Consider the following 22,267-nt stretch of genomic DNA (forward strand, 5'->3'; position numbering starts at 1 on the left):
TTGTCAATCGGCCTCCTCTCCTCCTTCCTGTTTCCGTTATTTTTCTTCCCTTTCCATTCTGCGCTCCCTGCTTTCGATCCCGTCCTCATGCTTATGGCGCAAGTAATCACCGTCCACATAACACCCAGTGCGAGAATTGCTATGGTACCGACAAAGAGTATTTTGTACCCTGGAGCCAGGTACGCTAGTTCGTAGTCTACACGGCCCATAATGCTCGGATGATAGGGAAGTTCGTTGTGTGCGATAGCGTTTGGATCTTGTAGCGGGTTCGAGTACTGTGTCGCGCTATGCGGTACGATAGCGTCTGGGTAGAGGATACCAGGAGGTGAGGCGCGGGGGTAGGATGAGCGGTGCGGTGATGGCCGTGTGTCTGCAATCGGCTTTGTCGGTGTTGTTGTTGAGCCCTTTGACAATTCCAGTCGCGCTACGTCATACGAAGGTCTGGGTGAATGTGGGAGTGACCGTGCAGCGAAATCAGCCTGCAGTGTGCGACGCATGCCAGGAATGATTCCCTGAATCTGCGGGATCGGAAAGCGAAGCCCGGCCTTTAAACTAGGTGTTGCAGACGGCCAGTTGAACGTCGAGGCGCTGTTGTAGTCGTCCTGCGTGTTTTTTGCATTAGTGGTGGGCTGTTCAGTATCTTTGGCAATGACAGTGATAGTGCGTGATGTCTCGCGGTATTGCGCCGCTGGTGCCATAACAAGATAGTGCGATGATGCACCAGCAAAATCAATGTCGATATAGTTACACAGCAAGCTGCAAGAGTGTAAAAAGATAAAGGTAATTAGCGAAGACCATGAAAGAGTTTAGAAGAGAAGCGGCGACCACGGAACAATGCGAGACAATTTGTCAAAGAGACTACTGGAAGGAGCAGCCGTGAAGCGATAATATGAGACAAGCGCGCACCAAAAATTCAACAAAGACTATCGATTCATGATGTGGCACCACATCACCATGAGTTCACGCAATATCGATGTTTTGAACGATAATTGTACAGTGATGATTTGATAAGACTAGGATTATGTATATGCGAAGAGACCATGCGAGCTCAGTGCTGTCAGTGGAACAAACGCCGCCCAATGGGATATCCAAACTGCAAGTCTAGAGAGTACTTTTAAACGAGACGATGCGATGTCGCAGGAAACGCACAGTAGTTTGAAATGCGGAATGACGTCTATGCAGCCGTAGCTGCGGCGGGATAATGTACGGCAGTTCCCAGACAGAACGGGCGCCCGCTTCCACACCTCTGTGTGGATCGTGTAGCACCGAACGCAGTATGGGACGCCGTGTACCCTTGTGGTACTCACTGAGTGGTGACATATGTCGAGCCACCAGCTGGCCGCTTATCTGCGGTTGAAGTTGAGGTACTTCGCGGCGACGAAAAGAATTACCAAGTTGCTGGCAATGAAAGCAGCGAAGATACCCAAGTCTCTCCATCTGTTGCTGAACTCGTATCCAAGAGGTCGATAGAACTCGTCGCCGACCTTGTAGGCGCAGTAATTGCAGACGTCGGTGGCGTTGTCGAGGAGGTATCCGGGTGCACCGCTGGAGAAGAAGTCGCTCATGTATGTTCCACATTCCTGGCCTTGTGGAGCGCTGAACTGGTTGTACTCGCCAGATGTACATTGGACTTTGAGGTCATGAAGTTCGGTAACAATCATGCCGCCGATGAGGCGTGTGAAAGGGTTCAGCTCATAGAGCCATACACGCCAGAACTTGGGGATTGAGGGCTTGGGGATGGTGACACCGCAGAAGAGAGCGAAGATGATCTGAAAAGAAAATTAGCTCATGCTTCAAGAGGGCATTGATGTTGACTTACGATGATGAAAGGGTTGACATAGGATGCGATGAAGGGAGTTGGTGTCAACGCAGCAATCGCCTGAGCCAGGGTGACGGAGAAAACCTCAGTGATGAGTACAATCAGGAACTGATATCCGGCGCGCGAGCTGTCGGAGTTCAAGCCCGGGATATAGTAAAGAGGAAGGAAGAAGAAAACTGCGCAAAGCACACTGTATGGCATCTCCGCAAGAACCATAGACAACGCGAATGGGAATGTCTTGTATGCCTTGGACATCTGCTCACGGAAAGAGATCATACGTTGGACAGCGTACTTGGGTTCAACTTGAGCGAGAATGAGGGCTGGCAGAACCGTGACCTGGAAGATAATGAACACGCGGTATTGCAGAGATGCTCGGGAGTCGTCCAGCTGAAGGTACATGAGACCTGTGAGCAAAGCGATGATGACGTGGTTGAAGAGGCGAGTGAAGCCGTAGTTGGGAGTGCGCCAGAAAGACAAGTTTTGGCGTCTGACAACTTGCTTAATCTGGTAAGACATCGGTGTAGCGAACTCCTTTTGCTCAACTGGCTCGGCAGAACCAACAGCAGCCATGCGCTCTTCCTTGACCTGACCAACGTGGCGCTTGACTTCAGCGAATTCCTCAGAATCCCTCCATACATCAGCCCAATCGCGGTCACCAATGCGAGGAGCGGAACCAGCACCGACGGCATCTAGCATCCACTCGGCAGGGTTGGCATCCGGAGGGCAGTCAGCACCGTGGCGATGGAAGTAGTCGAGGAGAACATGGGCATCCTTGCCGATGTCACCGAAGTAAACACATTGGCCACCCCTTTGGAGAAGGAGCAATCGGTCGAAGTTTTCGAAAAGAGCAGAGTTGGGCTGATGGATAGTGCACAGGATAGCTTGGCCAGCGGCAGCAAGTTTGCGAAGGAAACGGACGATGTTGAAAGCACTCTGAGAATCGAGACCAGAAGTAGGTTCGTCCAAGAACAGAAGGAGCTCAGGCTTGGCAGCGAGTTCGACACCTATGGTAACACGCTTGCGTTGTTCGACGGCTAGACCACTCTCAGGGTCTCCAATAATGGCGTCTGCGATGTCTTCCATTTCCAACAAGGCGATGACCTCCTCAACGTAGGCATACTTCTCGGCTTGAGGTGTCTCATACGGCTGTCGCAGGTCGGCGGAGAAGCGGAGTGCCTCACGGACGGTTGTAGCAGGTTCGTGGACATCAAGTTGTTCGGCGTAGGCAGTTCCACGTTGGAACGCGATACCAGGGACCTTACCATCGACTAGCTTGTCACCACTAATAACACCGATGTTCTTGCGGTTGGCCAGCACATCGAGAAGTGTGGTCTTTCCAGCACCTGAGGCACCCATGAGTGCTGTCAGCTGTCCGGGCTTGACGTATCCGTAGATGTTGTTGAGCAGGCGGAGCTCTCCGCTGGGGACAGGTACGTCGTAGCAAAGGTCTTCCCATGTGAGGACAGCTTTGGACGCAATGTTGAGATCTGAGTTCTGGTCGCTGCTGTCTTCCTTGCGGTTACGCTTATCACGCTTCTCTTGCAACTTGGCGTTGAGCTCCTTGAGTTCCTTGTTCTCTTTCACGAAGAAGGTGACTGTACGGCCACCGGCACCCCACTTGACGAATTCTCCGAGGAAGGCGTTGGCGAGAAGGAATCCGACAATGAGAGCAACCATGATACCGTAGTGCATCCAGAGGTTTGAAGGATCCCATTGGAAGTTGGTCTTGATGTAGTTGGTGCCAGAAACGATGGGGTTACCAGCCTCACTGCCAGGTAGAGTACAAACCTGGGCGTTGAGGTCATCGTACCCAGGCCCAGCAGGAATCAGAGAGCTGCCGGCACAGGTCAAGTCCAGACGACTGAACTCGTTCATCATCAGCGCGGAGAAACCCAGTCCCAGGGCATTGATGTAGAAGATCCATCGGAGCCAGACTTGCTCGGACTGCCACTGAATGAGATAACCAGAGGTGAGTACGAACAATGTTATGATCGTAGCAGCCAGACGGATTGCGACGTCGAAATCGGGGCAGAGACATCCCACTGTTCGGAAGAACAATGTCATGGCAAGGTAGCCAGTGATGATGACCAAAGCGAATGTGAAAAAGGCTCCAGCGTCTCGCACCAGGTTCGTCATGAAGTACACGATAATGGAGAAGACCAGAATCTGCACAGATGCAAACAAGAGATCGACTCCAATCTGGGCTATCCAAAGGGCTGATGGTCGATGGAAAGTGAAAGCGCGATGTTTGTTGATGATCGGTCTACCTAACATAGTGGATGCCAATTCGGAGAAAGCCTGGAAAGCGTTGAAAAGGAGAGCGATGAAGAGAACACCGCCACGAGTGAAGGCGCCTTCAGAGGTATCAGGGAGATTGAGCCAGACGGTACCAGTAATGATAGCGATAGAGATAGAGGTGATCCAAGAAACAACCAGGGCAAACTTGTCCTGCCATTTGAGCAAGAATTGACGCTTCGCCAGAGCCCAGACCTGGAGATAGAACGGAATCGAGTAAACAGACTTCTGGGGTGCGTGGCGTTTGGACTCCTTGACAGCCAACTGGAAGTCGTCATAGACATGCTTCTCCTGATCCATCTGGGCCTTGTATGCTACCATCTCAGCATCGAGCCTAGCCGCAGATTCGGATCGATTGAAGGCTTCGGCTAGCGCTTCGGGTGTTGAAGGAACGTCCTTCTCGCTCATACCGGGCTTGAACTCGCGCTCGAAAGGATCGGTGCAACCAGTGAGATAGTCGGGGGTGGTTTGGCGGGGCTTCTCCTTGAACCCGAGACCCTCGAAGTAGGCGCGGGCTTCCTGAGCAGGTCCAAAGTAGACTTGTCGGCCGCTGTCGATGACCATGACCTTGTCGAAGCACTTGTAGATGTTTTCGGAAGCCTGGTAGAGAGACACGAAGGTTGTCGTCTTGTAGATGTTCGTTAGCACCCTAAGCGAACGCGCATAATCGACAGCAGTCGAAGCATCTAATCCTCTTGTCGAGTTGTCCCAGCTCATCAGCGAAGCACCAGTAATCATGGTTTCGGCGATGGAGACCCGCTTCCTCTCTCCTCCACTGACACCACGGACGAATGGGTTGCCGACGATGGTGTTGCGGGTGTGTTCAATATTGAACATCTTGAGCATGAGGTCGATGACCTTCTCCTTGAAATCTTGTCTTGAGAGTCCGGCAGGGCGCTTTCCCGGGACCTTGGTCTCGAGCGCGAAGTCGAGTGTTTGTCCGACTGTGAGCGTGGGGTGGTGGTTCTCGTCCTCCTCACAGTAGACTGCCTCTCCTCTGTATCTCTTCTCGAAGAAGTCGGCGTCGAATGGACCGTACAGAACGTTTCCGTCGACCTTGGTGTATCCGTATCGCTGGTTGCTGATGACCTTGAGGAACGTGGTACAACCACTGCCGGGCTTTCCCAGCACGAGCACCATCTCACCAGGCTTGACGACGCCCTTGAAGTCCTTCAGAATGTCGAACTCCTTGCCCTTCTTGCCAAGGCCGAGAATGCTGGCAGCGGTTTCGAAGACGTTGAAAAAAGATACGAACGCGTCGGGGAAGGTCTTGACATAGTTCTTCACACCACCTGTGCGAGAGTTAGCGTATGTTTTGCGTGAGGCGTGCACCGAGTAGTCGTACCAATTCCGCTGACGGTGAGACCGTCCCACACAACGCCAATGCGCTTCGACTTGATGCCCGCTGCCTCTTCCTCATCTTTACCACCGCGTAGGGTTGCCTCGAGATCGAAGGGCTCATCGGACGAGTCTGAGCCTTCAACAGTAGCCTTCTCTACGTCTGTGATGGCCTGGTATTTGCGACTCTGCTTGCTCTGTACGCGACTCAATCGGCGCGAGATGTTGCTGGTACGCGAGAGTTCCTTTGAGAGTTCCGCAAAGTCGGCCTCGGCACGTTGAATGTTGACTCCACCCGTGACATTGCTGAAACCCTTTTCATTGTTCGCCGAGTTGCGCGCAGTGCTGTCGGTGACGGAAGCAGTCCTTATACTGGCGTCGTCGCGGTTTAGGTGGTTGCGATTGGGATGAATAGCCTCAAAAGTGGTGCCCTCGGTGTGCTCTTGGATCTGCGTATGTTGTACGCTGGCGTTGTCCATGGCGGCGGCAGTACAGGGCGCACCCTGGGTTGAATTAAGCGGTAGCGAACCGGTACAGGCAGCGGCGATGTCTCACTCAGCTGCAGGCACGGCAAAGAAGCGAATTATAAGGAACGTATGGATATCTCGAAAAACAAAACAGGAGCACAGCAAAGGGCGCGAGGGCTGTCGCAACGGCTAAATAAAATAAGAAAGCAGTACACGACGGAGATAAGAGCACCGAGTGGGTCTCGAGATCGGAAAGGGTTAAAGACGGTGGGCAATCCTAAGGAGCTGCACCGCGTGCGGCTAGGCAGATCTCTTATTGTCGCAACTATCAATCCGCGGGAGCACGACGGTGAGAGAGTTTGACGCGCGCGCATTCTTCAGCGGACAGCTTCGCACGGAGACGGCGTATCAAATGCGCAATCGAGTCACTCCGTCGCACCATGATCGACAGTACAGTCACATTCTATGCACGTCGGTTAGATTCCGCCAGACATGACGATGAGATCCCTGGGGCAAGGCTACAAACACTATGCGGCTCAGCACGTCAGTCCGACATAGCTCCGTGCAAGCCTCTGACGTCGACTGCAGTACTTCTGCGCGTGAGGCATCCAACACAGAGCCTGCAGACATCTTGATAATTGGCGGCGGCATGCTGTTGTTGAGAAGGATCAAACGGGAACAATCTCGTGGAGTCGCTTGTCTCCGCTGGGTGTGATTGCTTGCATGCTTTTGGCTCCACCCATGTCCACCTCCGAGGTGCGTTTGTCAGCCAGCAACTTCACCGGCTTGGCATCGAGTCATGTTGATTCCGCCGCTGCTTCGACGCCAACGGCCCGACAACCTGCATCAGCCCTTTCCAGCTACCACCCCGCTCTGGAGCAAAAGAAGCCTCGCTCGTCGGACTTAGCTATACAAGCGGTAAAGGAGTTGGCCATCTTTTGTTGTCGTCGGAATCCCCATATTTTAGACGTTCCAATACCGACTTCAGGACACGCTGAAGGCGCCCGTTAGCCCGTCTGGAGATTGGTTTTCTGATCCGGCATCTATCTTCGGCAACCCGACCGCGCCCTTTATTCGCGACTCATTCTCGCTCATTCTAGACTCACACACGAGTCTTCGGTACATCTCAACGCCCTGATCTGCAGCAAGGGCTTCGCGATGGTTGCACTGCATATCGCGACTCATGTCGACTCATCGACCTTGTTCTGATCTGATCAGAAATCATCTTCTTTATTGACGCTTTTTCTGGCTTCGAGCTTTGGTCTTCAGCCGCACCGACTAATTTTAGCACCCGTTGCTCTTGCGATCGACACACGATATACTCGAGCATCGGTAGATACCCGGTAGTTGCAGGGTGATATTATCGCAGTCCCCACATATCGCCATGTAGTCTCACATCAACTGATCGTAGGGCCCAGGTGTAGGCCAACACTATTACATGTACAAGAAAGGCGTCACTGCCGCGAACGACATACAAAAACACCTTTCTTTCCGCTATTAGCATTGGATGTCCAGTCCAACCTCGAGCCCACTTTGAGGTAAAGATATCGCCTGCAAGATCAGGTACTATTCAGACTACTGCTACCGCAACACTGCAGACAGATTGGAGAAGATTCACACATCAAATTCGATCTAACACTAATATTAGTATCACAGCGTCGCGGCTTGCAGTAGAACTGAAACTGCATCTGCATGGCGCGTAATGTCTCTGTCCAACACGAACAAACAGCACTACTTCATCACTCTTAGTTTCAGCTTGGAGCCTACAGGTATGGCTGTAGCCAGTGATCACACAGCGCCTGAACAACCGACACGAGAAGCCAAGCTGTACTACGTCATGTGTCATCCCATCGCGAGCAACACGACGCGATGTCATGTGAAGGCTTCTAAAGTACGCAGACAATTCATACTGTAATTGGGTCTCTGTTCAAGAGTTAAGCCACGGCCAAGGCAGACTCATCATGAGCAGCTTCCAGGAGCTTACGTAGGGGGGCTCACCAAACTCACCGCCGGTGAGTTCAAAGCATCGAAATTGCGTACCGCGTTGCTCGTCTTGCTCGCGACGATGATCTATTCCGGGCAACAGTAGCTACGGGCCACTTCACATATAAGCCAGTGTTGTTTGCGACTTCAGCTAGGTTCTATCAAGTTCACAATCTACTATCAATTACTTCATTGCACGAGCACTGAGAACACAATTATCAACTTCTACAAAACCCTCACAAATTTACCAAGATGTCCTTCCCACCCATCCGCTTCACTCCTTTCCAAGTCTCCAGCGCACCCTCGTCTGGCCAAACAGAGACAAAGCAGCCTTCTCATCAACCGGAGACGTCCGCAGCGCCCAATACGTCTGGCAACTCCACTACGTCCGGTAACTCGACGTCAAATACCGACAACTCCAACACTACGACCTCACAGGACGGGAAGTAGCTAGACCCAATTGACGAAAAATCCATCCTGGTGAGCTACCGAATATTCCACTATCTCCATGCACTCCATAACAAGATAGAGCAGAACGAAGATGGCCAAATGCAGCCACGATGGCTTGTATGACATAAGCATCGGTCAGGTTCGTCTCAGGTTGGGACAGGATTACTCTTGTCGACATCTGAGCATTTGGTTTTGATAGACTTGTATCAACCTCACTTAACAATCCTACCCACTTTCATTCACACCTTGCTCTTGAATAACTGCAACCCGGTATCAAGTCTGAGGATCTAAAATCGATTTCACATAAAACTCCGCATTCTTTCTCGGTGCGTCCTTCCATGACCGTATAGCTAGACCTCACTCTAAACTACAGTACATACGTTCTCTGCATCACCCACAGAACCCATCTCCTTCATGTCTCAGATTCATCGGCACAATCCCCCGCCCGACACCAGCACACAAGCACTACGGCCGTAACCCACTGGCGCGTTTTATCGTGTCGCTCGGTCGTACTTCGCGGTGACGAATACGAGGTGCTGATGCTATTTAACCCCTCATGCAATTACGCGTACACTAACATGATGCTTGCATGGTAAAATGTGCCGGAGACAGTTTTTCCTTTTATCCTAAAGTGATATATATGGGCAGGTTTGGGAAGAGAGAAGTAAGCTTCCACGTACGTATCAGTCTGGCATTCTATACCTTTGCTTGGAAACTTGGGCACAGCTACTACGACACCAGATCGCAACAACGCCAATAGCGGTAATCACCCTCCTGCTTAAAGCTACGTGTAACGAACTAACCCTTGTATTATTCGTAGTACTTATGGTAGATGTTTACAGGGTCAAAAAACCAGCAGGTCATCACCACCCAGTATCGTGATCACACCCAACGTCACAAACACATCACAGTTGCTAAAGGTAGGTATGAATAATATAACATTGAGTAATACAGATTTTCGTTTTCGCTTCAAATCGAGAAGACGTCGTGGACATTGCGAACGAACGACCAAAACCCTCACACACCTACCCCCGTTTCTCTTCCATCATGACGCCTTGCTGAACGTTTTCCAAAGAAACAGGAATCGACATAGGAAATCATGTTTGGGTATGTTGTTGTAGTAGTAATCGTAGTGCCAAAGCAGTTCCTCTCATCTCCCAGTCCAATTCATGTGTCTTCGTCTTTTTTCTTCCTTTTACTCTGCATGTAGAGAGCCAACCAAGCCATCCTCTACCTACCTCTTCTCGTTCATCTGCACACCCGCCTCAAGCGCAAGCGGTGTCTTCTCCCTCTGCTCTTGTCCCTGACCGCTGCTGCTCGACTCACACTGTGGCCTCCGTCCGATGCGTGCGAGCCAGCTCTCGGCACTCTGTACGGTGCCATCAACGACAGTAGTAATCTGGCCCATCATGTCGAGTCCCTCTTTCGCAAAGGCCAGCATGCGGTTCGCGCCTCTGACCTCATCGCCGCCCGCGTGTTCATTGTTCGCGTTGCGGCCTGCGAGCTGCCATCGCTGGGGTACGGAGAGCAATTGTGTTCGAACAACCGTCTGGGCGTTTTGCGGGAGAGCACCGCCGGTGTAGCGGGACACGGACTGCACAACGGATTGGAGGGTTTGCCAGATGTCTGAGGAGAGGACCTTGATGCGGTCAGCAATTTGACGGACTTGATCGTCTTTGTCCGTGTCGACGAGGCCCATTTGCGCCATGGTGCCATTTAGTTGCGTCTTGTCATCTTGGGCAGCGAAGCCGCCAGACTGCCTCTGGTTGCGGAGGGCGGCTTCGTATTCTTCGAGGACGAGCTTAAGCGCGCGCATGACTGAGTCAATGTGGGTTGTTGCGCTGCGAAGAAGACCGAGGCAGAGCTTCAACGACCGCAATGATGTCTCTGATAGAGCTACACCGAGACCGGACGTTGTCATGATGAGCTGTGTGGACCAGTTGACGCGACGATCCTGCGGAGTGTTTGAGCGATGTTCGGGCGACTTGTGCGACGTTATCTCTCCAGAGATGACTGCCTCCTCATAGTTTGGAGAGCGCTGGTCGTCGTATGCAGGGAGCGACTCGGAGTATGAGGATTGTGAGCCACCTCTTGTTCGTGACGCTGCTGCAAGAGCATCATCCACGTCCATGGCGTCATCTGCTGGGCTGGCGATCCTTTGCCTCTTGCTCCTTGAACTCTCGCCATCTCCCTGCTCGAGGTCGCTGGGTCGTCTGTCTCCTAGATAGCGGCGCAGGCTTTTCTCCATGCCCGTCCGCCTACCCACAGATGACACAGTGTTGACCATGGGCGATCCAATGTTGCGCTCAATGAGCTCAGCACCGTACTGGACCAGTCGTGGGGTGTAGCCCTTGGTGGTGTTGTAGGCTGAGATGGAGCCGTTGATGCCATTTCCAAGCCATGGGTGATTCGACGTAATCAGAGAGAGGAGGGGCTCTGGAGGTTCGCTTGTGGATTCTCGAGCAGATAGCGTGAGGGATCGTGCCGTCGGCGAGCGAACGAAGTCTGCGATGGTCAGTCAGCATGCATTCCGCGTCATAAACAGCAACCGCAACAGCGTCGTGACATACCCGGGTTCCCCAATCCGCTCAACGCCTCTGCTGCCAGCCTTACATCCGGATCGTCCATGCTGACACTCGTTTCCCGTCTACCCACGTTGTCATCCTGCATGCTGCGCACACTTGCGGTATCCATCGGGCTTCCCACGTCTTCACGCGGTAGACCCTCTGGCGCTCGTGTGAAAGTCGCATTGTTCGGTACTGGTAGCATGCCCCATTGCGATCTGTCGTACTGCGACCGCGGGCTGTATTCTATTGAGTTGTGTGGAGTATGACGCGCTTTCGTGTCCGGCAGGTCTAGCGACTTGATGCCGGGCAGCCGCCCATGATCCGGCACATGGCTTGGGATATGCGTCGGAACCGAAGGGAGGTGAAGCGATTCGGGCTCGTGTTGTGTATAGGCGGGCGGCGGGGCACGCTGTAATGGTCGTTCCTGCTCCATGGTAGGATTCTCGCAGGACCGTGACGTTTCTAATCAACCCGACTACCCCACGTTCATCTACGCGCAGACCACGCCGGGCAATGTCACTGCGACTCTCCGAGCACTTGTTCGGTGCAGCGCTATGTCCGTGAAAGCCGTCGCAATGCCCAATGATGATGCGGAGGGTGCGCCTCGAAGGGGTATTCTGCTCCGCGGAAGCGTGATCGGAGGCCGAGTGCGAATTGGGGGACGCGATGATGTCGGTTCAGGGGATGCGAATCTCAGAAGACGCACAGCATGGTAGCGCAGCTGTGAATATGGATCGAGAGGCGTGGAATTGTCGGTTATCGCATCGTGGATCCGGAGGCAGGGTTGGAGGGGGATGACAGCGCGAAACGACGCCGGGCAGCAAATTGGCGATCGCCTCTCACATGTCAAAATCCTATCACATGTCACGAACAATCCACCCAAGCCAACGCCACCATGCTTGTCGGCCTTTACCCCGAGCGAAGTGACACCGACGCAGACACTTTGGTTATTAAATTCCATCGAGTAACGACCTGTAGCAATCCTTGGCGTCCTACGCATTCCCAGGCTGCATCAGAACATCCGAACACGCTGTCATGGGTTTGGAGTTGACACGACGATCTCAAGTAAAGCTGACGACAGGAGCCCGGTACATATGTGGGGCTGCAGCCGACCTCCAAGCTACCTGAGTAAAGTAACAACACATTGTCCGATGTACCTTACTCTTCTTCGCCTGTCTTACCAGACCTCAGCACTGGATGTCTATTGCACGTAAATTCGCCAGATCCATTTTCTCTTGTGCAAATGCTTTCGGGGCCGTTAACATATTCATGTATTCAGCTGTAATCGCCCGTCATAGCGTGCAAGGCTGGGCTATCTTCTACTGAGTGGTGTGCGATGGCTGTCATATCAAAACGAGTTTAGTCCGTTACACGTGCAACTCGGTAGACTTCCCTACATCAGCTACATGTACCTTTAACGAGCGTCAGCAAATGGCAAAGTGCACACATGGAAAATGAAGCAGTCATTGACGATTATGCATTATCTTTCGTTGAATATTGTCTACAACGTGCTCTACCGCCCATGCCAAAGCCCAAGACTAACACCAGAGTTGTCGTAACGCGAACCGACCAACCATGCTCTTACATGCTTTTATCGTGACACGGGGCCGGACCAAAAGTGTCGAGCCCCAAACATAGCAATTACAATAAGATATGGAAATTGTAGCCCTCCAGGCTGATATCGTGTCAAGAACGAATTGGTAGGAGCCTGGCCGAAAGGTGGCTCCACTTGACGAAGATTGTTCCGAACCGGTGCTTGGCCCGTAACATCTGGCTAGCTCTGAAGAGCATCGAATGCTACATCAGATGCTATCGCAGAGTAGTTCGAGTGCTTCCACGGCGAGAGGCCGTTGTGCGTCGTCCAATGCTTCAAAGAGCTCTATCTGCCGCACAGCACTTCGCATGTCCTCCGAACGATCGAGCTTAGGCCTTGCGGCTGCGGGTCGCGCGTCCGTTGGGTGTGCCATTGGGCGAAGCTCCTGTAGCGACACCGTTAGTGACACCAGCACGCGAGGTCGAAAGACGCCTGCGAGCTTCACCAACAGTCGGCACCTTCTCGTCCTTCATCTCCACCAACGCGCTTGTAGCCCTGCGGCGGCCCTTGGGCACCGGCTTCTTGTACGTGGCGAAGTAGAAGGCGAGGAAGAGGAAGAGGTACGACGTGATGATGCAGATGCCGGAGATGGCAGCAAACTCCTCACCAGCACACTTGCCCATGTTGGGCATGTGTGGCCAGTAGGTGCTTGTGAAGTAGGTCCACGAGGCGAAGTAGATGAAGCCTGTATGTTGTTAGTGTGCGATGTGGAATGTGGGCGGAATTGGACTTACCGAGGTCGAGGACGAACTGGGTGATCTGGCCAACGGTGATGTACTTCTTCCACCAGATGCGGATGCCTCGCGCACTCTGGAAGTAGTACCAGTACATGACAACGTGTACAGCCAGGTTGAGAGTGATGACGGGCCATGATACGGGAGTGTGACCAATGAGCTGGGTGTAGCAGAGGAGAGCGGTCGCGCCGTGGTGGTAGGTGTGGAGGAAGGCTGGGCTTATTAGCGATGCGACGTCGATGTTGGCTTGTTGCACTTACTCAATGGCTTCTTCTTCAAGAACAGGAAGCAAGTGTCAATCAACTCGAGGAACTTGGTGAGGTAGTTGAGCTGCACATGTTAGCAACATCCTGAGCATCTCGGCGCAAGTACTTACGTAGTACAGAATGACGAGCTTGTCGGTCCATCCACCCTGGTGGTCGCAGATGGCGAAGAAAAGACCCTTCCTGACAACAATGGGGATCAATTGCTCAGCGAAGAGGAGAAGTAGGGTGCCGCTGATCGCCGTGAGGTAGAAGTTGTGGACCTTGAAGAGAAAGTTGAGCTTGAAGGGCTCACGGTTGCGCATGAGCTCTCGTCCGCCGAAGATTATGATGTAGTAGGTAATCAGCGTGACAACGCAGACCTTGAATGTCGAGAGCGGCGTCTCTCCTTGGACGAAGCGGAAGTCCTGGGGCTTGTAGCCCGCGATGGGCTCGAAGCATTTCTCGAAAATAGGCCATAATGCCAGGCCAAAGGGACGGTCGAGCGTCGGCGCGCCGACTTCAAGCCAATCTGGGCCACCCATTGTGTGCGAGTATGAGTTGGGACTGTCGAGGTTGGTGTTGTGGTGTTCGGAACGGTGGAAGCCCTGGACGTGGGGATTTAAAGGGTTGAGCCTAGCAAAGCGACTAGGTAAACAAGACAAACGTCGAGGAAGAGAAGGCAACCGCGACCGAGCAAGTGCAAAGCACAAAGGAGTGACGAGAAAATGTGAAGAAGTAAATCTCACACCGAGCCAGATGGAGGTGATGCGCAAAAGGTTATGAAGGGCCAGCAATGTTTTCTGGCTGCGCGCGGAAAGGAGGTCGGAAATGACTGCTGGGGTCTTCCGCCTCTCCCGCACCTGGGCCCAACGCGCCGTTGCACGTCCAAATTACGACACATTGCAGACCGAGGCCATTGACTTGTTTACTATTGGCTACGCTACTGTATTGCTCTCCTTTTACTTTGGTATCGCTGCTGACCGCCGCTGACTACCTTTACCATGTTCTCACACGCATGCATTACCACGCTGGCTCGTGGATAGCGTGCACTTAGGCCTAACTGACGTAAAGTCCTGTAATGCAAACGTTGTCCATCGCCTCTACGATTCACTCGGCGCAAACCACACGTTGGCCTTTGTCGCAAAGTAGAAGCAAAGCCTCCCAGAACATGGCATCGAGTCGGATGTCTTGGCGTTCCGAAAGCCGAGGCACCCCTTGAAGTTAGCGACCTCCCAAACCGGATGGCCAGGAAACCTATGCGGCTCCCCGTGTCTGTTCGCGTGGTAATTTTAGCCTGCATGGCTTCGACAGTATGGGGTTCCCTTGCAAGCCTCTCAGCACTGGCTACCACAAGGCGAACGAAGTAAACAACAATACCACTCATCCGTGAAAGAAGTCTCCTATGAGAGCTCACGATAGTTCTCAACATCGCACAGCTCGCAATTGATGTGCAAAGCAATCAAAGGTCTTTAGAAATTCTTTATATTCCGCGTCTATCAGTGAAGAAAGTCCCTATTTCGTCGTCTTTCACAAGAAACATCATCCGGAACACCCAAATGAAACGTTCCATGTTGTTTTGGGAAGAACCAAAGAAACTGCGACGCTTGATGCCAGATAAACCACATGATATCGCGACTACAATCAGCCCTCAAAAGACTGGCAGTGAAGCAAGGCAGCAAAAAGAGAAGAGAATGGATGCACCCAAGAAATCAAGAGCTAACAACCCGGGTAATCGTACCTCCAGAATTCGACCTTGCACGTCCACCTGATGGTCGCGACGAGACGACATGGCCAGAAGAGGAATTCGGGCGACTGTTGCTACGTGGTCGGCCAGCCGAGCGGCGAGCGCTGGACGAAACGTGGTGCTCCCCTTGCGAAGTATGATGCCGTCGCTACAAAGACGCAAAGCACAAACACGTCAGATCCACCTGAACCGAAATGCAAGTCTTGGGAAAAAAGGAAGAAAACCTAGGAGTCTAGGGATAGAATTAAGAGTACATCGATTCGGCCACACAGAATGCTCATCCAGAGTTCTAGGGACTTAAGAATCAACGTACCGAGGTTTGGCTGCCTTGACGCTCATATTCCTTTGGCCGCCTCTCTCTCGATGCTGTTCCGTCATCCTGTAGACGGAGGTTCTCCAAACGTGACTCCGAGTCATCCATACGCATCGGGTCGACGGCGGACTTCTCTGCAGTGCCGTTTGAACGTGACTCGGCGAGCTTGGCGAGCTTGTCCCAGCGATCTTGTCGACTTTGCTGTCTTTGCGTTGCGTTGTTTTGTGACTCGGCATAGTCATGCGAACAGTCATCGAAGAGTTGCGGGTTTACTTCCATGAAGAGCTTCATAGCATTGTACACCATGCCGTGGATGGTTCTGGGCAGATAGTCAGCAAGCAAGCCATGTCACCAGAGTGCAGATACGTACCGGTTCCAGTGTCCCTTTGAGTTTTCGTACAGCGGTGCGAACATGATTGGCAAAATGACTTCGACATTGTCGCTAACCAGATTACAGAAGTACTCGTTGTTCCAGAAGTACAGCGCTCTCTCGGCGACCTGGAAATGAGGACTGGCCACTGATTTGGCTAACTGGTTGAACAACGGCTCCTGAACCTTTGCGAACTCGGCGGGGTCCATAACCTCGAAGATGTCCTCTACTTCGTTCAGGAACATGACTTCTTTGGTACTGTTCACCTTTGGCCAATAGCGGAGAAGACCCAAAACAACCTGAACGTGTAAGCCTAGCCTATTGGATCTGGCGTATGTCCCTACCTCTTCTGTTAATGCCGCGTCCTTTTCCAAGAACTGGACAATGCAGTACGCCAATTGTGGATGGTACATGCTCAGACTCTTGACTTTGTGGAGCGGGATGAGTACCCTCGTGAGGAATAGCTTGTGCTCCTCCTTCAATGGCAAAGCGAAACCGTTGATGATGGACCCGAGAATCTCGAGAAGCTCGGCGATACCGTTGAAGCGCTCTGTCTCGTAGATGAATTGGAAGAAGACGTTGTTGATGGATCGGCGGATGTAGGAGCGGAGGTTGAGGAATTTGCCGTATATGCGATGGAGCGTAGTCTTCAAGAAGTCGCGTTCCCGGGGGTCTTCAGAGTCGAATAGCTCGAGCAACTGCTGGTGTTAGCTAGGGGAATCTAGAGGACAGGTCGTGTACGTACGTTGAGCACGAAGCTGTGGTCTATATACGCTTTGGCAATGTTCGTGTTGAAGTCCTGGCTTTCGATGAAGCGAAGGAAGAACTCGTAGACTACCTGAATGTGCGGCCACGCTACTTCCAGCACCGGCTCGTCTTCCTCTGGGTCGAAAGCTTCGCCTTGGGGATTCATCGGGGGCGGGATAGGACGGAACAAGTTCTTCGCGAACATCTCTACGACGCGTGGATACATCTTCTCGGTGATGACCTGGCGGTTGTTGGCGACATAGTCGAGCAGCTCGTGCAGAGCCAGGCGCTTGATCTCCTTTGACTTCATGTCTCCGCTAGCATCGTTGAAGTCGAAGATGATGTTGCATTGGTCGATCTTTTGCATGAAGAGTTCCTCTCTCTTGTTCGGGGGCACCTCGTGGAATCCGGGGAGCTTTTCCAGTTCACGCTGACGTTGATCCGAGATGTCGAAGCGCGACGAGTGTTGTCTCTTCGGGGTTCGCATGCCCTCGATGTTGTCTTTGGGCGTCGCTTGAAGACGGTCGAATATTCCCGACTTCTGGCCCGCCTTTGGAGGCGCAAGATCACCGGGCATCGTCTCGGCAGCGCCAGGAGGAGGCACATGCTATGGCACTGGTTAGCCTACCGAACATATATCGGTTGATGCGCGGGTACTTACAGGCGCGCTTGGGCTGATGACGACGCTGGGTGCCAGGGGCTGCCCCAGCCTAGAGGGCGTGCCTGGACCTGCAGCGCCAGCGTTACCAGCAGCACCGGGGCTCATCATGCCCTGTCCGCCGAAAGATTGGGGTCCACCCGCGAGGGAACCGGACGAGGGCTGGGGGTTCTGTTGTAGCGACCCAATGTTGGCCGAAGCGCCATCGGCGGCGGGCTGGCTCTTGCTTCGCGCATCGGTGAGCTGCGTCTGCGACGAGGAAGGCGTAGCCTGGGCAGAGCCCGAGGGGGAGTTGGAAGCACCCAGCGACGGCGATGCAGTTCCCGAGGTGGAGTCCTTCTTCTTAGATGACTTGCTATCCTTGCTTCGAGAGAGCTGTTCGGACTATACATGTTAGCCTCCGCGCATAGAGAGGGGTAGGGGGGTGCGTGGTGTGGCCGGGGTCCATGGGGAGGACGAGCACTTACGACCCTCTGCCTGAAGCCCTTCATGGCTGTCGGAATGCGCCCACGGCCAGGTCAAGCGCAGCGGTGTTGCAGAAACGGGCGTCCGAGATGGCGGCTGGCCTCGAGGCGTCGGGGGACAGGTCGCAAGCCGATAGCGCCAATGGAGACTAGATGGCAGGCGCACACACGGGGAATCGGACACAGGAGAGCGTAGGGCTCAGGCCGACATGGAGGAGAGACGCGTGAGGTAATAGATGGTGGCTAGTGTAGCCGTCTAGGATGGTGCACGGGGAGTCGGTGGAGGGAGCAGCTTCGCGAGGGGGGGTCAGACGGCAGCCGGGGCCCTAGCAAGTTGCTGGTGACGTATAGGCGCTCTGGCTGAGGGAGAGGCGTGTATTCTGGAGCTGGAGGGACAAGTTGGAGCAGGTCGTCAACTGACAACTCAGGGCTGCTGCCAGACAGACAGCGTCGAGTGATTCGCGCTAGCCGTCCCGTAGCGAGGCCGTGCGTTTGGGCCAAAAGCCCCGCCGCAGCCGTCACGACATCCAGGATAGCTGCGAGAGTGAAGTAGCACGGCGGGCGTGTCAAGGGAGCGACTGCGCGAGAGACGGGAGACTATTCCGCTGCTGGGCCCGCGGCAGACTCGTATCATCTGATCTCGCGCTTTGCAGGAGAGTCATCGCGAGATCGATCCCTGTCTCTATAGAGAAGCGGCGACGGGCCTCGCACTGGCCCAGGGTCTCATCACTTGTCTCTCGAACACCTACCACGGGCGTACTCAGGTAGTCCGGCCGAAGTAGACAGAAAGCTTTGAGCGACTACAAACTCTCGTGAATCTCACCGCCAGACCGTTTTGAGCTTGCACCTCTCCATCGTGTAACCCAATATGGACAACGCCATGTCGACCGAAAACGAGCATGCGCCCTGGCTGCCCATCCCGTCACGTGCCGTCTCCGTTGTCGAACATCCCGCCATCATCAAAAACGTTGACAAGGGCATTACCTCATTAGGTGGGCCTGTCAAACTAAGCAAGGTCAGCCGGCAATAGCAGTGCCTACCGCTTTGGGAGGGACTAACACTCGCCCAGGGCCTGCGATCACGATTGGAAACCACGACCAACGCCGAGGGTGACGATGAGCTCAAGAAACTCATCTCTGTCTCGCTGCGCCCAGACGACCCCTTTGCCAAGCGTTTGCTGTCCACGCCTGTGAGGACGAACAACCTTCTCATCAAGGTCACGGTGCCAAAACGGACAGGACGCAAACGAAAGCGTGGAACCACAGGGCCCTTCCTTACTGAAGATGAAATCGCTTTGACCAACAAGACGTATGTGGATGCACCAACCATATACAGGAGCCTGCAAGACAATGCCTCGACGTACAAGGTTGCTCTAGCCGGAGTGGTAGATGAAACTCATCGGTTCCGAAGTGAGTCGAGCACAGTCTTGAACTCTGTGGAACCATCACTGACTCTCCAGATATGCCCGACTTGCAGTATGCTGCCTCTCACAACGAGACCATGGTCGGTCTGCGAGACCACGTCCTGCCGAAACGATGTAAGACTGATCCCAAAATACTCAAGAAATCACTAACCCGTCCTAGACGAACAGTTGTTGAAGTATAATGTCAACACCGCGGCCGGTGCAAATCTGACCAAAAGCGTTGGGCCATCGCCAGAGTTCATACAGATGCCAATCGCCTTCAACTATCGGTTCCAGCAAAACTCAAACGTCAAATACACCGATCAAGGTGTTGTCAATATACAAAGGAGCCTCGCCTACAACGCATACACCATTGTCAAACCCACAGACGAACATGTACCAACAGGACCCCGACCCGGTCTTCCAGCAGAGAGGGATCTTTCACCCTATATGCAGTCACTGATTGCAAACATTAGGACTCTGCTCTTACAGAGACCCATAGTAACCCGACAGTTACTTTACAACAGACTGGGATGGGACAAGCGAACCAAGCTTCGGCAAGCAGCCATCTATTGCGGATTCTTCTTCGAAAGCGGGCCCTGGCGAGAGGCTCTTGTCCGTTGGGGAGTGGATCCTCGCAAAGACCCTGAATATCGCAAATATCAGACCGTGTCTTTTCTGTCTTACATCAAGTCAGGCACATCAAAGCACCGCGCGGTCTTCGATCAGCATGTCTTGAAGCTAGCAAAGATGTCACCGGAAGAGTTGGAGACTGAGCACACATTTGATGGCGTCAATGTTTCGCGAACAGGCAACCTCTTCCAGTTCTGCGATATCACCGATCCTCTCATAGCGAAAGTTTTGGCTACAAAGGACATTCGAGCAACTTGTGCACCCACCTTCCAAGGGTGGTATCACGTTGGCACTTGGGCCAAAGCAACGGTCATTCTGAAGGACAAGATGAACGCAATTATTGGCGGCGACAAACCGGATGACAGCATATATCAGCGTATCGTCGAATGGCCTGAGTTGTGGGACGACAAGGAAATGGCAGCGCAGTACAAGAGTGAAGTTGACGACCGTCACATACACCACGAGAAGAGGAGGGAACACCAAGTGATGCACAACGTGCGTTGGGCTGCAAGAAATCCGCGTTACACCTTCGAGAAGATGGAGGAGACTGATGAGCCTGAAAACCACGCTGACGGAGACGAGGCGCCAGACGACGTCGAGGTTCCGGAAGACATGACCGAAGATCCTGTACAGCCGGATACTCTTCTGAACGCTGACATCGGGGATGCGGAGGACGACGAGGATGATCAAGATGGCGAGGCGGATGAAGACGAAGACGAAGAGATACAGGCCGGTGGCAGGAACGATGATCTGTCTGGCAGCTCAGAGCTGGATGACGACAGCGACAGCCCAGTCATGTCTGTCCGAGCGGCGTCAGAGGGACCAGTCCCGTTCGGCGGTTATTACAGGGTATAAAAAAGCTTGAAGGATCTCTACGGCAGTGCGAGACTCTGTGGATAAACGCTGAACTGTTTCGATTCTCGCGCTCATAGCTATTCTCTTATCTAGCTTCATTAATCCCGTCTAGAGATAGTCGGAGGCAGAGCGTGAATCAGTGACCTTGGAAGACAATAGCGTGCATTGCTTAGAAAGGCGACGTAGCGCGCATGTAGACAACTTAAATGAACATGAAAACAGGAGGAATGCTTCCAGATCAAGTACAAGTTATATGGTTATGTGCGGCGATGCGACTATGCCATCAGTCCCAGGAACGGGTGCGACCCACTTTTAAGACGGCTTGGCTTGGGCGCAACTCGGATCGCCTGAGCTTTCGTTTTCGTAACCTCACGCGAAATCGCACCACCGACACCACTACTCATCGACACACTGCCGGCTACGCACGCCCAGCAGCCCCGAAACCACCTCCCGTAGCTTGCCAGTAGCTCTCCAAATCGCAACATGTCCTTCGTCCGCGCCGCGTCGAAGGTCAGCCGAGTGGGCGTGCGAGTCCCGGCCTACCGAGCAACCCCCGTTGCGTTGAACACCCAGCGTGCCTTCTCGCAGTCGGCTGTCCGCAAGAGCGATGCGCATGCCGAGGAGACATTCGAGGAATTCACCGCCAGGTACGACCAATCCGAGGAGGGGCTGTAGAGTCGGACGGGCAAGAGTCATGCGGAGATCATGGACAGCCATTGAGCGCCATTGAGGATATGACGAGCTCCATCGCTGACTTGTGCTTCTTCAATATAGATATGAGAAGGAATTCGAGAAGGTGAACGACGTTTTCGAGCTTCAGGTACGTTGGTTGTCTCCACGATGTGACCCCACCGGTATCACCCGACATGGGTTGGGCAACTGTGGGATGCCACAAACAGAGGCAATAGGCTGACAATCGCCAGCGAAACCTGAACAACTGCTTCGCCTACGATCTCGTTCCCTCCACCACCGTCATCACCGCCGCTCTCCGCGCTGCCAGGCGCGTGAACGACTTCCCCTCAGCTGTCCGGGTTTTCGAGGGTACGTCTCTTACTACGTTCCCAATATCAGTCCTGTCTCTTTCTACACAAAAGGGAGCCAAACGGACTCTGGACTACGCTACTTCGGCATCCGGCCAACCTTGAGACGTTGATTACTAACATACGTCACAGGTATCAAGTTCAAGGTCGAGAACAAGGGTCAATACGCAGAGTACCTCCAGGAGCTCGAGCCCATACGCGAGGAGCTCGGCATTCCTCTCAAGGAGGCTATGTACCCCGATGAGAAGTAGAGATCAGAGGATCAGGCTGCGCATATTCGTTATCCCCATGTTCCCGCCCCCACATTTTGACATCGAATACCATGGTGCGCCTCTCTAACAATGTAAATGTCAACCTTTCTATTTCCTATCTTAGACGGAAGACCGGACGTGGATGTGTGGCCTTGTATAACTATGGTGATGTTTCCTGTTTCACACAATGACGGCAGAACTGCAGATGGCTGGGAGCTTATGAAGGGTGAGTCAAGCGACGACAGGTAGTTGGATAGATGTACAGTGTTTGTATCTTGCGTCAAGTCCCATTTGACCC

The 22,267-nt window shown here is 53.2% G+C and overlaps 6 protein-coding genes across 6 annotated transcripts; 2 read left to right on the plus strand and 4 right to left on the minus strand.

Annotated features, from left to right (window-relative positions):
- Window positions 1-1,343: 1,343 nt before the first annotated feature.
- On the minus strand, window positions 1,344-5,931 carry J4E85_009615 (uncharacterized protein; the record flags this gene model as incomplete). Its single annotated transcript, XM_051473835.1, has 3 exons — window positions 1,344-1,769; window positions 1,820-5,406; window positions 5,460-5,931. 3 exons carry the CDS (start codon window positions 5,929-5,931, stop codon window positions 1,344-1,346), a joined length of 4,485 nt encoding a protein of 1,494 aa, XP_051322239.1.
- Window positions 5,932-9,586: 3,655 nt separating this feature from the next.
- Window positions 9,587-11,352, minus strand: J4E85_009616 (uncharacterized protein; the record flags this gene model as incomplete). The annotated part of the gene is made up of 2 exons (XM_051473836.1): window positions 9,587-10,857; window positions 10,923-11,352. The coding sequence occupies 2 exons, from the start codon at window positions 11,350-11,352 to the stop codon at window positions 9,587-9,589; spliced, it is 1,701 nt and encodes a 566-aa protein (XP_051322240.1).
- Window positions 11,353-12,842: 1,490 nt separating this feature from the next.
- J4E85_009617 (uncharacterized protein) lies at window positions 12,843-14,034 on the minus strand (the record flags this gene model as incomplete). Its single annotated transcript, XM_051473837.1, has 4 exons — window positions 12,843-13,198; window positions 13,248-13,460; window positions 13,508-13,577; window positions 13,624-14,034. 4 exons carry the CDS (start codon window positions 14,032-14,034, stop codon window positions 12,843-12,845), a joined length of 1,050 nt encoding a protein of 349 aa, XP_051322241.1.
- Window positions 14,035-15,540: 1,506 nt separating this feature from the next.
- PPP2R5D (Serine/threonine-protein phosphatase 2A 56 kDa regulatory subunit delta isoform) lies at window positions 15,541-17,815 on the minus strand (the record flags this gene model as incomplete). The annotated part of the gene is made up of 6 exons (XM_051473838.1): window positions 15,541-15,868; window positions 15,920-16,218; window positions 16,264-16,617; window positions 16,665-17,273; window positions 17,328-17,708; window positions 17,792-17,815. The coding sequence occupies 6 exons, from the start codon at window positions 17,813-17,815 to the stop codon at window positions 15,541-15,543; spliced, it is 1,995 nt and encodes a 664-aa protein (XP_051322242.1).
- An 841-nt stretch (window positions 17,816-18,656) lies between these two features.
- On the plus strand, window positions 18,657-20,678 carry J4E85_009619 (uncharacterized protein; the record flags this gene model as incomplete). Its single annotated transcript, XM_051473839.1, has 4 exons — window positions 18,657-18,803; window positions 18,858-19,197; window positions 19,248-19,325; window positions 19,372-20,678. The coding sequence occupies 4 exons, from the start codon at window positions 18,657-18,659 to the stop codon at window positions 20,676-20,678; spliced, it is 1,872 nt and encodes a 623-aa protein (XP_051322243.1).
- Window positions 20,679-21,161: 483 nt separating this feature from the next.
- Window positions 21,162-21,969, plus strand: COX6 (Cytochrome c oxidase subunit 6; the record flags this gene model as incomplete). The annotated part of the gene is made up of 4 exons (XM_051473840.1): window positions 21,162-21,325; window positions 21,453-21,498; window positions 21,602-21,719; window positions 21,851-21,969. 4 exons carry the CDS (start codon window positions 21,162-21,164, stop codon window positions 21,967-21,969), a joined length of 447 nt encoding a protein of 148 aa, XP_051322244.1.
- Between the last annotated feature and the right edge of the window lie 298 nt (window positions 21,970-22,267).

This window comes from Alternaria conjuncta, assembly GCF_024043145.1.
Source record: "Alternaria conjuncta strain BMP 0040 chromosome Unknown scaffold_18, whole genome shotgun sequence".
In the NCBI taxonomy this organism is placed as follows: Eukaryota; Fungi; Ascomycota; class Dothideomycetes; order Pleosporales; family Pleosporaceae; genus Alternaria; species Alternaria conjuncta.